Raw genomic sequence first — 14,731 nt, forward strand, 5'->3', positions numbered from 1 at the left:
AAGAGTCCAGAGCCAGTGAGGCTGGACCCCTGCCTCCAGAGAGTCTCCTGGCAAGGGGGATCCCACCAGGCACAAACTGAAATACAGGTATGACCTCTGATATCCTTGGGAAATGCAGAGCAGGATGAACCACTCCAACCTAATGGAAAGTAAGCCACCTGTCAACTACCTGGACTTCTGCATTGACTTTGGCATGGTCCTACACAACATTCTTACCTCTAATTTGGAGAGAGGTGGATTTGATTGATAGACCGTTTGATGGATAAAGAAGTGGGTGGATGGGATCCGACTACAGTCAATGGCTCAGCATCCAAATGGAGATCACCAACAAGTGGTATCCCTCAGGATCCTGTACTGGGACTCCTCAGTATCTTTTATCCTCACACAGACAGTGAGACTGAGTCACACTCAGGAATTCTGCAGAGGACACCAGGCTGAGTGGTGCCCTGGATTCAGTAGGGGCAGGGATGCCATACAGAGGAGGAGTGGGCCCTTGTGAACCTCACAAAATTCACCAGGGCCAAGTGCAAGATCCTGCATCTGGGTTGGGGCAGTCCTCAATATCAGTACAGGCTTGGGATGAATGGATCCAGAGCAGCCTGGAGGAGAGGGGACTTTAGAGTACTGGTGGGTGAACAGCTGGATGTGACCCATCTGCAACTGCAGCCCATAAAGCCAACTATATGCTGGGCTACATCAGAAGTGTGACCAGCAGGTCAGGGCATGGGACTGTCCCACTCCGCTCCTGTGAAACCCCAGCTGGAGTACAACGTTCAGCTCTGGAGCCCCTAGCACAAAACATGGGCCTCTTGGAGAGGGTCCACAGGAGGGCCAGAAGTCCATCAGAAGGCTGGAACACTTCTATGGAGAAAGAGTCAGGTCTGTTCATCCTGGAGAAGGTTCTAGGGAGACCTTATTGCAGCCTTTCTGTACTTAAAGGGAACTTTAAAAGAAAGGAGGAGAGACATTTTACCAGGGCCTGAGTCATGGAACAAAATTTAAACTAAGAAGGTAAATTTAGATTAAATAAAAGGAAGAAATTCTTTATGAGGATGGTGAGGCACTGGAACAGATTGCCCAGAGAAGTTGTGGATGCCCCATCACTCAAGTGTCCAAGGCTACGTTGGGTGGGTTTTTGAGAAACCTGGTCTGGTGAAAAATGTTCCTGCTTGTGGTAGGGAGGTTCAACTGGATGATCTTTATAGGTCCCTTCAGACCCAAACGATTCTGTGGTTCTATGGTTGTAAGATCATTTTTGTTCTTGGAAGAGCCAAGACTGAGCCACAGTATGTCTTTTCTGATGTCTTTTCAAAAAGGAAGCCTCTAGTTCCCATCTCTTGACCCCCCCCGGAAAGCTCATGGGCCAGGCTGGCCCAGGACAGAACCAGATGAAAGTGTGAGTGCTGTTTATCTGTACTGGGGGCTCCAGTTGTGAGTCATGCAAAACCATCCCACTGTTGACTCCCTTTGCAAACAAACTAGAAAGGAAGTGGAAAAGGAAACTCACCTACCTGATCCTACAGATACCTTTGGTGGTGTACCATGCTGGGCAGGGCCTGCACACCCCCTTCTTTCTTGCTTGAGTGTTGCATCCTCACAGGGGGATGGGAGCTGTGTCTGTAGGGATGCCACATCATGGCAAGGAAGAGATGTGACACAGCCACTCAAGTCTTGGTGTGCTCACAGCCCAGGCTTGTGTTAATGTAGGCACAGGGGTGAGTGAGCAGGGAAAAGAGAAGGTGGTGTATTGAATCTTGGGTGTCACAGGGAGGAAGGGATGGCTGATTATGGGTTTGAAGGGATCCTGACAGTTTCATGTACATAGAGAATGAATTGTGTTGATCCTGCAGATACCTCCTCTTGGCAATGCAATTTCTAGCTGCTTCTGCAATATAGTGACCATGTGTTCTTGTTAATTACTCCTAATTGTGGCAAAGGTGATCTAAAGATGTTTGCTTATAGACTGCCTTTTGTTGGAGAACAAAGCTTTTCAAAGGACCTAAATGTTGTGGGAGCACATACACCATTGGCATCCAATAAACCCATATGATTTTAAGTCACTGAGCTGCTTCTGAAAATCCTAATTGTGAATCTTTAGGATACAAGTGCAGCCAAGGATGGTGAAGGCCCTGGCATGCCCACTGCAACACTTCAGATGTAGAGATGGTGAGAGGACCCTATAGGTTGAAGACTTGTAGAGAGCACTCACAGCAAGCAGCTCCTCCCCACTGCTGCCCACAGGCTGTTGGGTTTTGGGATCAAGGTGACCGTACAGAGCAGAGGCAAGGAGGACAGAAATCTTTGCTAATGACTGTTTGCACGTGCAAATGTAGCAAAAAGAGCTGTAAGTGGTTGGGAATCTGTCATTGGTGGTCAATGTATTAATTCACAGATGAACCTGAACTGAACACCAACAGGTGCTGTCCTCTTAGGAGGGAAAAGGTGGGATCTTCATGTTCTCTTCCTGATCCTTCTCTTTACTGGCAGGAGTTACAAAGATTTATAGTGTTAGCACACTGCTACCTATGCATATTCCTCACTGAATTTCACAGGCAGGCCTTATCAGAGCAGATATTTTTGGCAACACAATGAAGTCACCCTGGTTTTGTACTAAAGCTTTTCATGTCAATGGCAGTTTTATTTAAATAACATAATAATATCCCCTAAAAATCCTATGTATCAGCAAAAAGATTCCCCAGAGCTGCAGCCATCAGCAAAAATAATACTTCAAGGGTTTGCATTGCCCACAGGTGAGGGACAAAGAAGCTGATATGCAAAGCTTTGGCAGCATTGCTGGTACCTATGGCAGCTCTTTTAGCTGTGGGGCCAGTGCTTGTGAGCTTTGGCAGCTCATGCTAGATAGGGAAAGAAAATCAACCCAGAAACATACAGAAACATACAGAATCTCTTACAATTGCCCACATTAAAGCAGTCTGCTCCTGAGACCCCCAATGAGAGCTGTAAAAGTAAACTGACAGGGTAAAAGTGCCTAAATACCTTTTCAAAACTAGGCTTAAATAACTAACAAAAGCTATAAATATAAAGCATCTAAAACAAGCATCTTAATATCAGATTTATGTAAGTATCAGGTGCTGAAGCATACGCTCTCCACAATACCTAGGAAACCAGTCTTAGCCAAATCTCCAAAACCATGAATATAATCCATCTCAGTGCCAATTTATTTACTTGTGTTGCATCAGAGTGGCTGATAGAGGCAGGGTAAAAATCACTTCCACACCAACATGAGATGAGGAAGTCTCCGTGACAACTCACTCTACCATATTTCCCTGTCTGCCTGGCTGCACAAAAGGTGAGACCCATCATGTTGTGAAACCACAGATTCCTGGAATGGAAGACAAGCATTAATGTCTAAGAGGTATCAGTTAGATTTCTCTCTTATCCCAACTGATTTGGATTACTAATTTTTATGAGACTGAAATAACTTTCCATCTTTAAGATTGCTGTCTGTCCATCAAATTCAACTGAAATCAGTCAAGTGGGTTCCGAAGTTATTGGGAAGAAGAGAGGAAATACTCATATTTGTATGAGTATTTAAAGTAAATGGAGTTAGGCTCCTCAGGTCCTTAAGGCCTGAATGTGGGCTGCTGCCTGCATTGTGAAGCACTGTAATAGCTATTTAACTCTGTTCCTTAGTAAATATTTGAGAAAAATGAGGTTTATCCTCCCCTAGTTGCGTGTCATCACACGCATGACTTCAGCTGCACTGCACAGTCCACTCCCAGTCCCACCACACCCTTCCCTTGCTTCATGCACCTGCGTGTTGGGAGAAATGGGGAAAGGCCATTTAATTGTGGGAGAAAGTCCACACCTGGAGAAGGTACACACAAGTTTACAGAGAGCAGCAAGTAATGTCAAAGCATACTGGTGATGTGGCTTGTCATTCTGAGAGGGGAGGGGCAGGCTGGGGCAGAAATGCTTTAAAAGAGACTGAGGAAGTGAACCTGTGATGCCACTGCTAAACAGCCTTTCCGGGAAAGCCAATTACTCACCCAGCCTCCTGGGGATCACAAGGAAGAGCACCTTGAGGTGAAACAAAGGAGAGATGAGGGGGTCTGCAATGAAAGGACTTGGGCTGTTCATTTTCAGTGCAAGTGAGTACTAATTTGGTTATGTTCTCAAGGGCTGGGTGGAAGGAAACAGCACTACAAAATACAAGGACTCCAGTGCACCTTGTACGTCTCTTTTTTGTTTAGTGAAGGTTCCTTTGTGTTCATGGCCAGACAAGTTGTGTACCAGTCTCTGTGCTGGATGTCCAGACACACAGGCATCTCCCAAAACTGTTACAAGTGGGGAAAAAATGTTGTTCTTTGGGAAGCTGGAAAGTACTTTTCGTAAACAGTTTTTTTGGTTTCTGTTAATAGAGTATTTGTCTCTGAAAAAGGAACTTACTCCTCTAGAAGTCTTAGTCTCTTTCTCCACTGCTATTTATCCTGTCTCATCTTCTTATATCAATGTTTCTGCACTTACTCCAGCCTCAGACCAAACTACGCACATGGGAATTGCTTGGGGTTTTTAAACTAAAAATCCTAAAAACCTCACATCAACAATATGATTCACAAAGTTTAAAGTAATCAGAAAAAGTGGATGGGCTCCACATGCAACAAATGTGACCTGGATCATGGTTTGATGATCATTAGGTAACTTGTGCAATGCCATTGGTATTCACTCTCCTTTTTCATTATTCTCACCTTTTTTGCTGTGCAAATTAAGTAAATGGGAACTTCTCAGAGAGAAGTAAGTATGTAAAATGAAGCTCTTTTTTTGTTGCTTGATCAGAATCTCAATTTATTTCAGCAAACAAAACACTCCTGTAATTGTATTAATTACCCTTCAGTCTGTTAACAATTACTCAGTAACAACTGTGAAAGTAGAAATGTCACTTTGATATTCTTCTTCCTTTGTACTAGTACGAATCTCTAAGTTAAGCAGAGGGAGAGAAAATCTTTCTCAATTTCTTAAAATGTTATAAACATACAAAATGATAACACACAAAAAAGTAATTCTAGGGTTTAAATCTAGGTGATATTGTCTCTCTAGTAGTATGTAGGCTATTTGTCCTCTCTCCTTTTTTGGACTTCTTTCAGAATTTGCTTCCCCTCCCTTGAGCCATATATTTTGAATAGATTCCAAGAAAAAAATCTCCCAGCCTCTGAAGATTTAACCACAACTTTTAAACACGATGATTATGAAGTGAACTGTGGTGAGAAGTGGGAAGGAGGAAATCAGCCTGAGTCAATGGCATCTCAGAAGGAAACTGTGTTGCTTCCCTGAGAGAGGGAAGCTCCTTCTGGGATGCAGGAAGAGATGTGGGTGAAGAGCAGAGAAGCAGTGGGATGTGAGGGTGACAGCAACAGATGAATAAGTGTGTTACAGGCTGTGTCTCACAAGTGTTGGGTTCAGCTGCTCCCCAAATCTGCACCAAACATGTCTAGAAGAAAAGAAAGATCTCATTTATGGTAGGATTTGACTCATCGAATTGGAAGAAGGAAAAGAAGTCTTAGAGGTTGGGTGGTTTCTTCTCTGCCTCAGGGGTGTGTTTATGACCTGTCAGTGAACCCCAGCCCAGTGGAACCAGTTTCTGAGTGACAAAAAGATCAGGAAAAGGGGTTTGCTCCATTTCCTAATACAGACAGTGGTGCTTTTCACCTAAATGCAGGAAAGCATCTCTATCCAGTCACAACAAGCAAGGAGAAAGCTTTCACAGATGTCTCTTATACAAAGGGCATATGCAAACAGCAGTCAGCTAGAGCCCTGGGGCTGTGCAAACATGGAGCCTGGGTGCTCCAGAGCAGGGAAAGATCTGGGAGTGGCTGCAATAAAAGCATGTTAGAAATACTTTGCCCTGGTTGCCTTCTCATAACTGTCAGCAGTTGTAAATTAAATAATCCTCAAGACAACAGAAGCCACCCCTGCCATATCACAGAGGAAGAGGTGAAAACACACCTCACTCATGAACTGTGGGAGCCCACAGAACAAATCGGTCATGGGGCAGGGCACACAGAAATGGGAATTCAGGCTAAAAGCAGATCCCTGTGCCAGCTGTCCCATGGCACCCTGTGTAATTACCTGAATTGTCTCCCCAGGTTCTCAGTGCAGTGACAACACAACCTTTTGTGTCCCAACGCTGGTGTTTCCTAAGGGACGCCTGTTCACTGCTAGTCAAGGACCTGGCAGTGCTCAGCTTGCCACTGGGGTTCCCTTACTGACCTTTTCCTGTCTAGAAAAGTGGGTATTCACGACCAGTTTGCAACTCAAGGTGGAATCTAGAAATCCATTGCTCTCTCCCTTATACATTACACTTCCTTATAGATCTAACGTGGACAAAGATAGGGCAGAATGAGGACCCGAAGTTTGCTAGGTGGCAACTTTTCAGACGAATCCTCTCCAGGGAACAGTGACTCAGCTTTCAGAAGCAAACCTTCACCACCACATGCAGCATGCCCCTCATGGGGGAAGCCTTCCTCTCCTCTTTCCCCCTTACTGTGCCATGCTTCTCTCTGCCATGGGAGCACCTCTGAGCAGCATTTCCTTCCTTGCCATTTACAGCTTCCCCTAACGATTTCTACAGATGAAGGTGCTGTTAAAAAATAAGAAGAAACAAAACCAATGCCTCAAATCAACAAACCCACACAAACTGGTAGGAGGAAGCAGGTGTTTTTAACCATGGATTCCTGCAGGCATGAAGGTCACCTATGGTAGGGCAGACATAAATGTCCAGCTCAATTCTGAGAATAACAAAGACCTGCCCACCAGGCAATGCTCAGACATGATGAATTAAGAGCAAGTCAGAGGGAATCCAGCAGAAGAAACACCTGCCCTGTGCCCTGCGTGCTTCCCCAGGGCACAGAGGGATTTCTGTTTTATTCAAATCTCAGCTATTCCTGTGCTCCAGAGGCAGGAGTTAGAGTTCTTGGAGAAAGGTGACTGCTACCTTGCTAATTTGAAAAAAAACCCTAAGAGCTATTCTTCTCTTGTTTCTTTCAATCACTCTTTGCTTCTCTAGGTTTTTCTGGTTTCAGGGATGAAAAACATGAACAGGTTTTGATTCCCTAGCACAAAATGTCACTTTTCTATGGATTTGGATTGCGGCAAGTTATTTGACAGTTTTCCTGATCCTTGAAATTTGACAATATCAGTTTGTTAGTTTAGCCTGAATCCTTAAGACTGCTGATGCACTTGTAGTATCTGTTTATCTGTCTCCCTCTGTACATTCTGAACTGTCAAAGGGTGTCAGTCACACTGAAGGAGGGCTCAGGAAAAAAATAAAGCATCTTTCTAGACTCCATGGCAATGTATGAGTAGGTGAAGAGGAGGGAAGCAAGGAACAGAGAGCAGAGTTTAGCTCCAAGCCATCCTGAAGCAGCTTCCCAGAGCCAATGAGCCTCAGCACACATCACCTCTTACTCAGTGGGGAATGACGGGGAATGAGGGGTTACTGTGGCATGTAAGGAAGCCAAAGAGACTACCATGGAATCCCGATGTTGTTGTTTTTCCTGAGTGCAGCATTTATTCTCTTCCTAGTCCTGGTGTCTGCTCACGCCCTCACTGTGGAAGTTCCTGCGAGGCAAATCAAAGTGGCAAGAGGAAGAAACGCTACCCTGCGCTGTAATTTTAAAACCAGCGCGGCTGTTGACGGAAGTGACCTGCTTGTCTGGAGGAAAATCAGTAGCAGGGTAAACTCAGCTGCATAAAGAAACAGAGAGGGCATCCAAGAAGGGGCAGGAGGTGGAAGCTGTGGGTGGGAATGGATGTTGGAACAAAAAGATTCCATCCAGGCTTTTTTTAATCCCAGAACTGTGCAAATGGAAATGCTGAGTCTAGATGCAATTTATCCCAAATCTATTGCACAAACTAGGCAAGCCCTCAACTCTCTTCCTCCTCTCTCTTGGTCTTAAAAGTGTTTAATGAAGATACACCACTATATGTACTGTAGGGTTTACATCTATTAAAACATGTGAAACACAGATAATTTCTAAAAATATATGCACATATATAAATATGTATGTCTAATACACATATCTTTGATACTGTATAAAAAGTTTTAAGTTGATGATAACAGTACATGGAGACATTCTTGAGGTCTCCTACATACATTTGAAGTATTTGAAGGTTAAGAAACTTTTAAAGTTCTCTTTGACTTCTTGGAAATTAGTGGGAGGGAAAGCAGCCTTTGGAGATCTCCTTGAAGGAACTGCCAAGGGTTTCTTCTCTGGAGATCCTCGCTGGGAGAGTTTGTGTAACCATAAGGCAATTTGACTGACATGGGTCTCAGTGAAGTCTCATGCTGTCCTCTCCTCACGGTGAGGAAAAGTGAATAAGCTCCACCTCAGATAAGGTGTAAGAAGGGGATTCCAGATGGAAACAGAGATCCATTTGAATGTCTATGTTTTTCTTGGCTTTTTCTCAAAGTGGTGCAGTTCAAGGTCCTCTTTCCCAAGCTGCTCTCTAGGAGTGGGCTGATTCACAGAGTTACGTGGCGAGACTGATCCTGTCCCCTCCCTGTCCACAGGTTGACATCGTGTCGCGGTACTTTGATGGGCTCACACAGTACGGGCAGGGCTACGAGCAGCGCCTCGTCTTCAGTGGCAATGTGAACAGTGGGGACATCAGCATCACCATCACTGCCGTGACCATGGAGGACAACGGCACCTACGCCTGCAGCGTCCGCCTCCGGAACGACTACCCGGCGCAGACTGAGCTCCTGGACCTCTTTGTCCTCGGTGCGGTGACACAGGCAGTGCCACACCCCTGTTAGACACACCTGCCCTTCCTCTAATGTCCACAGTGGTTTAAACAACAGATTTTCTAACAGCAAAAAGGCTGTCATCCCCAATTCCACCTTTGGTCTTTTCTTGCTCCTATGGGAGGATGCTGGGATGTGTAGGGCACACAACTCCCTCAGACACCCGGCTGTAGCAAACAGCCTTTAGAGCTGTACAGCTCGCTTTCCTAATAATCCAGGCATCATTATGGGGCTTTCTTCATCCCCCCTGTGGCCTGTCATACTCCAGTTATCAGAGGATGGGCTACCTAACACTATTAGACATAACCCAAAAAGTATCTTGCAATTCCTTCTTGGCTTTTCAGTGCCAAATTAGAAACAAATTAGATCCAAATTCACTTTAAGTTCCTTTAAGAAGAAGGTGGCAGGTGCAAGACCAGCCTCTGCTTGCAAGAATAAAAACCACTGAAACAAGAAACTGCTTCTGATTAATACAATTGCTTTTTTCTTCCTTCAGTTGCACCATCCAAGCCCGAATGCAACATCGTGGGGACACCACAGTATGGACAGAATATCAACCTGACCTGCGTTTCTCGTGAGGGCTCCCCAACGCCCAAATACAGCTGGCAAAGCTTCAATGTGCAAAACGAGCCCCGTGTGCTACCATATGCACAAGGTATGGGAAACCCAAAGACATCAAGGCTTTGAGGTCTCTGCAGATGAGGGCTGGAAAGATTTTTAAATGCGAATCCAAAAACACTTTTAAGGCTTATTCTAGGATGTTGTCTGAACAGGATTTTGAAAAGTTGTTCTTTTGATACAAGACATGTTCATGAGTAACTTAGCATGGGGAAAAGGACTCTTACCTGAAGTAAGAATGGTCAGAAAGACTTTAACTTCAGCTCTCCCCTGGTGAGAAACTTGGATGGCTCTGGAAGCAGCCAAAAATAATTATTCCTCAGTTGCTGGGAGTAAGGTGTAACACAAGGAACAACATTGAGTTTTCTGTCTTTACACCCCAGCTTGCTTGACAACAAGCAGATCTCTTTCTAAACTGAAGGAAACAAAAGCTGGCTCTGGAAGCTTTCTTCCAGAGATGACCACTCACCTGGAGGAAGGGGCTATGAGAAAGTTACACCATTCCTGCTTTGAGCATGAAAAAGGCTTCTGGTTCTTTAGGACTAATACACAGTCCCTGATATTTTATTTGCTTTCTTTTTAAGTTAGAATCTGGAAGGAAAAAGGAGCTGAATTTCCCCATAACAGGATCTTGACAGAACTATTTATACAGAAATGAGGGTTTAATACTCTTTTAAGTGTATCAGTGACAGAAGCCTCAGATATATTTAATTAAACAACTTTGTTTTTTCCTGGCCTGTCCAGCTTCGGGAAGACTAAGTGTCTGCACCTACCCTTCCTGGTTTAAGGGAAGTAAACTAAAGATGATGAGACCCACAGGATATTCCACACTCACGAGCCGATTATTGCACAAAATATGGAAAGGACAAAGTATCACCGAGGCAGGAACTTTATTCATTTCACTGCCACTAAGTGGTGCCAGTGAATCACGCAGAGCCCTGAGCACAGCGAGACTTGTCACAGCAGCAGCTTCTGCTGTCACCCTGTCCCTCCCCGGGACAGGAGTCTCTGCTGGCCCATTCCCACCTCATTCCTGCTTTCTTGGGAGCACCCATGGCCAAGCAATGTGCCGACTGTCCCCTGGTGCCTCAGCCTGGCTGGGTGCCCTGTTGTCACTACAGGCAACTGCCTTCTGTGCTAAGCAAGTCCCACTGCTGCAAAGCGTGCAGAACCCCCTCAGGAGACACTCCAGAGCTGACAGTACCTGACCCACATTTTCCCCCATTTCACTCACTCAATTACTTTGATTTATTAGGAGGATTTAAATTCCACTTCTAGATAAAGACTTTGACAGCTACAAACGTCAGCCCCTGCCCCCACCCCCCCCAAAACAAACAAACAAACAAACAAAAAAAAAACCAAACAAAAACCCACCAAAAAAAGAAGAGGGAGACAAGTAAATACAAGGAGTATGTAAAGACTAAAAGAAAAAAAAAATAATATTAAAAATCAAGCAAGCATTTTGTCTGTCATTTCTCAGTTTGCATGCTCTTCTACTATCTGGCACTAGGTGCCAGCAAATACTAAACATAAAAAAGTGAGATCCCAGGGAAACAGGAAAGTCGTTAAAAAAGTATTCAGTCTTTTGCTTTCAGAGCAGGGATCCGGGCCTCTCTCACAAGCAAAAAGCATGGACTACACCTACCCCTATCAGCTGGAGATGTAGCAAACAAACTGACAGAGCTAAGCTTCAGCCTGTGGTTCTGAGCTGTGTGAGGCTGGACAGAAAGCATCAGCATCACTGCAGTCCTGTCACTAGAGTTCTTCTGCTTTGTTTATTAACACAGCCTGTGTGGCTTCTCCCAGACTAGAAAACTTTTTCCCCTACTGGTAAATAATTCATATCTGAAATCCTAAGAGCTGCAAGACTGAAGAGCTTTCTCTTGTTTAACAAGTTAATTCACCAAGATGGACAGTCCTGATTTGGGCATCTGACATTTCTTAAAATCCAACTTCCCCCCCTCACCCCTCTGCCCCGCACCCCGAAAAAAAAAAAGAAAAAAAAAAAAAAAAAAAAAAAAAAAAAGGCAAGCTTTCTCTAAGCACAGACACTTCTCACCCTCCACCTACAATTTTCTTTCTAAAAGGAATGTTCAAATACCACATGTTCCCTGTAATCAAAACAGCACACTTCTGTTTATCCTCCCACAAATCACTCTAAAACCTAGGGATGAGCATGGCAGCTCCTGAGCAAGACAGAGCAATCCATCAGCTTTAATAACCTCTCATCACTCCAACCATCCTGGGCTAGAACTGGAACTGTTGCCACTTCCTTCCCTGCTTTAATTATTTTCTTTTTTGGCCTGATTTGTGTTTCACAACAGGGCAACAAATAACTCTGAAGAACATCTCAGCAGACACCTCTGGCTTTTACATCTGCACTGCAACAAATGAAGTGGGAACGGAATTTTGCAACATGACAGTCAGTGTTGTGCCACGTAAGAGACGGGGCTGCCTTGGGGAAGGGAAGTACCAGAGAGAATATCTTAGCTCAAAGTATTAAAGGAGGGCAATGTTATCATCTGGTTTCTGCACACCTGTAAGAGAGACCCTGTCCACTGGTTTACAGGCTGGTAGAGCACTCACCAACTCACTGGGTTAGTTAAAAATGACAAAAAAACTCTATAGAGTCAGACAGCACTGAATTGGTGATGTCTGAAACTATAGACAAAGAAGAGCAGTTGTTCAGATGCAGGGGCTCCTCCCAGTCAGTAGCTAACTGCTCCTGTACTACCCAGTACAGAGTTATTTCCACTTGCTGTAGTCCAACAATGGGGCTTCCACTCAGTCTGGAGGTGGTGGGGGCGTTTGAAGTGCAGTGATTGTGCTGATCCCCTTTGACACCATTCCTGTGCTAACTCCTCCCTTCCCATGCAGCATCCATGAACATAGCTCTGTATGCTGGCATCATTGGGGGAGTTGTTGCTGCCATTGTGGTGATTGGGATAATTTCCTATTGCTGCTGCTGTCGGGACAGCAAGGAAACTGACTACGAGATGACGTGAGTACCTCTCCCTGCAGCAGTGAATGGAACAGATGAGGGGTTCTCCTTTTCACTCCAGCAGTGACAGATGGAGAGGAAAGCTGGGGAGAAAAGAAATCTAGGAGAGTATGTATTGCTTTCTCCTTTCAGTGTCCACCCCAGTGGCTCCCATCTCTCCTCATGGGACATGCCCAGGTGTCCCAGACACTTTTGTATCTCTGGCTAGAACCAAATTATTCAAACCTTAGATGTGAATTAGCACAGATGTTATGAAAAAACCCAATTAGCTCCCACACCTCTTGCATCACCAGCAAGACCGAATTTGTGGACTTCAGCTGGGTACAGTTCTAGATCAGCTTGGAGCAGTTTAAAAGTATCCTAACACAAAATCTCTTCAGTGAGGTTTCTGGATGGTTTTGATTGACATCTCTATTCCTGAACAATGTTTTAGGGAGCAGGAAGACAGAAATGAACCCTCCAGGCAGATGCCAACAAGGCACGAGAGCACAGAGGAGGATGTAGAGAATGCATGAATGAAGAATCCACTGCCATCTCCAGGATCTGCTGAGGCACAGACATCACTGTAGAAGAGAAACCAATCCCTCTTTCTTACTGCAAGAAGTTGAATTATAAAATGAAAGCCAAAGGCTCTGCCTTCAAGTTCTGGGAGAGAACATTCTTGCTTCCCTGGAAAGAAGTGCTTGATGTACAGTGAGCACTAACACACACTCTCATCACAGCAGAAAGATGCACGTGGAGTCATCCAAAAATAACCAGTCTTCCAACTTTCTGAAAAAAGAAACCAGTCAGGTCTATTTGGAGAACAGAGGAACAGAGCTGCTGATGTATCCCCAGATGCACAAAAGGTTTCAAGGTCACCAACTGCATTTCATCAAGGAAGGGTGGTCTTGTTTACTGACTCATGCAAATGTCACAGTTTTCACAATTGTCCAGCACAAACTTTTTTTTTAATGGAGGTCTAAGCAAGATGATTTTTAAAGACATTTTATTAAATGTGTTCTTTGTATATATTATATATGCACATATAAATAAAGACATGGGAAAAAAATCATTGATAACCAATGAGTCTGTTTGGGACAACAGTGCATAATGATGTCACAGATAAGGTAAGAACTTAGATGAGCAGCTGATAAGAACTAGAAACAATCCAGCCTATTTACTGTCAGACTCCTGAATTTCTGAGTTCTAGCTCCTACAGTTCCTAATTTTCATTACATTTACTCTTTCCTCCTGATTCTTGCATGGGCAAGTCAGAAATAGTCCATTGCTCCTGCTGCTTCTGAGAAAAATGACAATGTGAGAGCATGTGCATGGCAAGTACCTCCTTAATTAAAAAAAAAGGTGGGGGGAAGGGAAGGAAGAATGAAAAATAGCTTTTTATTCACAATGGTAACAATTTAATCAGAAGCACTGCATTTTATCTGCAAGATGTGTGCCAATGTGGAGGGAACTCCTACCACTGGCATCTTTGGAGGAGAATGGACTGTCCATCCCCAAGGACTATCAATGGGTATTAAATCTAATTAACAGCTTTTTGGGGTTGGTTGCCTTTTTTTTTTTTCCCTTCTTTTTTGAAAGATATGTTTGCAGTAAAACATTTATCTTTTCAAAATTCCCTATTGCATCTTCAACTTTGGGAGTTTCAGAAACTTACAGCAATGCCTCCCACATACCCTTTACCCCCAAACAGTTACTGTAATAAAAATCTAAAATTTAACTTCAAAGAAGAACCAGCCATCCTCCTACACATGACCAGCATTTTCTAGATTTCAAACTATGAAAATCACCCTACCAGAACTGTAATCCTGGCTTGCTTTCTGGCTGCCTTTATTTTACATAATACTTAAAATGGAATTACTGATTTGTAGTAATAACAACTGCAAAGACCAACAACAGGAGTTCTTTATAAAGAACACACAAATTCAAATCCCTCTGGCAATGGATAACCTGAAATGCAAGACATTCTGAGGACCTTTTCTCATGATGCATGACAAAACATTGCAAAAATGGATGGCTAAAAAAGAACATTTCACAGATAAGCTGAAGGCAGATTAAAAAAATGAAGTGCACAGCTCAAAAGCAGAGCTGGTATGTATTCCAGTCTCATTGTAACAAGCAAGTATAGCGTGAATTATCTAATTACCATTGTAACACATTTCTACTGTGAAACAAAAGCTATTTCTTTTATAAATGTTACAGGCATTAGTCAGCACAACCTGTTTTCCTCCACCAAAACCCTGTGCCTGAAGAGGGCTTCTGCTGAGGGATAACAGTGTGGATTCTCAAAGATCTTAACTAGAAAGTCCAGTAAAAGGACTTGAAAATGATCAGCAGAATAATGCCAG

General features: G+C 43.9%; 1 protein-coding gene across 1 annotated transcript; it reads left to right on the forward strand.

Annotated features, from left to right (window-relative positions):
- Nucleotides 1–3,967: 3,967 nt before the first annotated feature.
- GPA33 (glycoprotein A33) lies at nt 3,968–13,348 on the forward strand. The gene is made up of 7 exons (XM_083884661.1): nt 3,968–4,112; nt 7,543–7,694; nt 8,531–8,741; nt 9,261–9,419; nt 11,707–11,820; nt 12,260–12,383; nt 12,817–13,348. Exons 1-7 carry the CDS (start codon nt 4,064–4,066, stop codon nt 12,896–12,898), a joined length of 891 nt encoding a protein of 296 aa, XP_083740787.1. The 5' UTR covers nt 3,968–4,063; the 3' UTR covers nt 12,899–13,348.
- Nucleotides 13,349–14,731: the final 1,383 nt, after the last annotated feature.

The sequence above is a fragment of the Zosterops lateralis genome, assembly GCF_965231275.1.
Source record: "Zosterops lateralis genome assembly, chromosome: 2".
NCBI classification, from domain to species: Eukaryota; Metazoa; Chordata; class Aves; order Passeriformes; family Zosteropidae; genus Zosterops; species Zosterops lateralis.

What these genes read in the sequence shown, in the direction of transcription:
- GPA33 (XM_083884661.1), top strand. Translation starts at nt 4,064, where the DNA reads ATGAGGGGGTCTGCAATGAAAGGACTTGGGCTGTTCATTTTCAGTGCA. An exon ending in CCTGGACCTCTTTGTCCTCG is followed by an intron (nt 8,742 to 9,260) that starts GTGCGGTGACAC and finishes TTCTTCCTTCAG; the next exon opens with TTGCACCATCCAAGCCCGAA. An exon ending in TGTGCTACCATATGCACAAG is followed by an intron (nt 9,420 to 11,706) that starts GTATGGGAAACC and finishes GTTTCACAACAG; the next exon opens with GGCAACAAATAACTCTGAAG.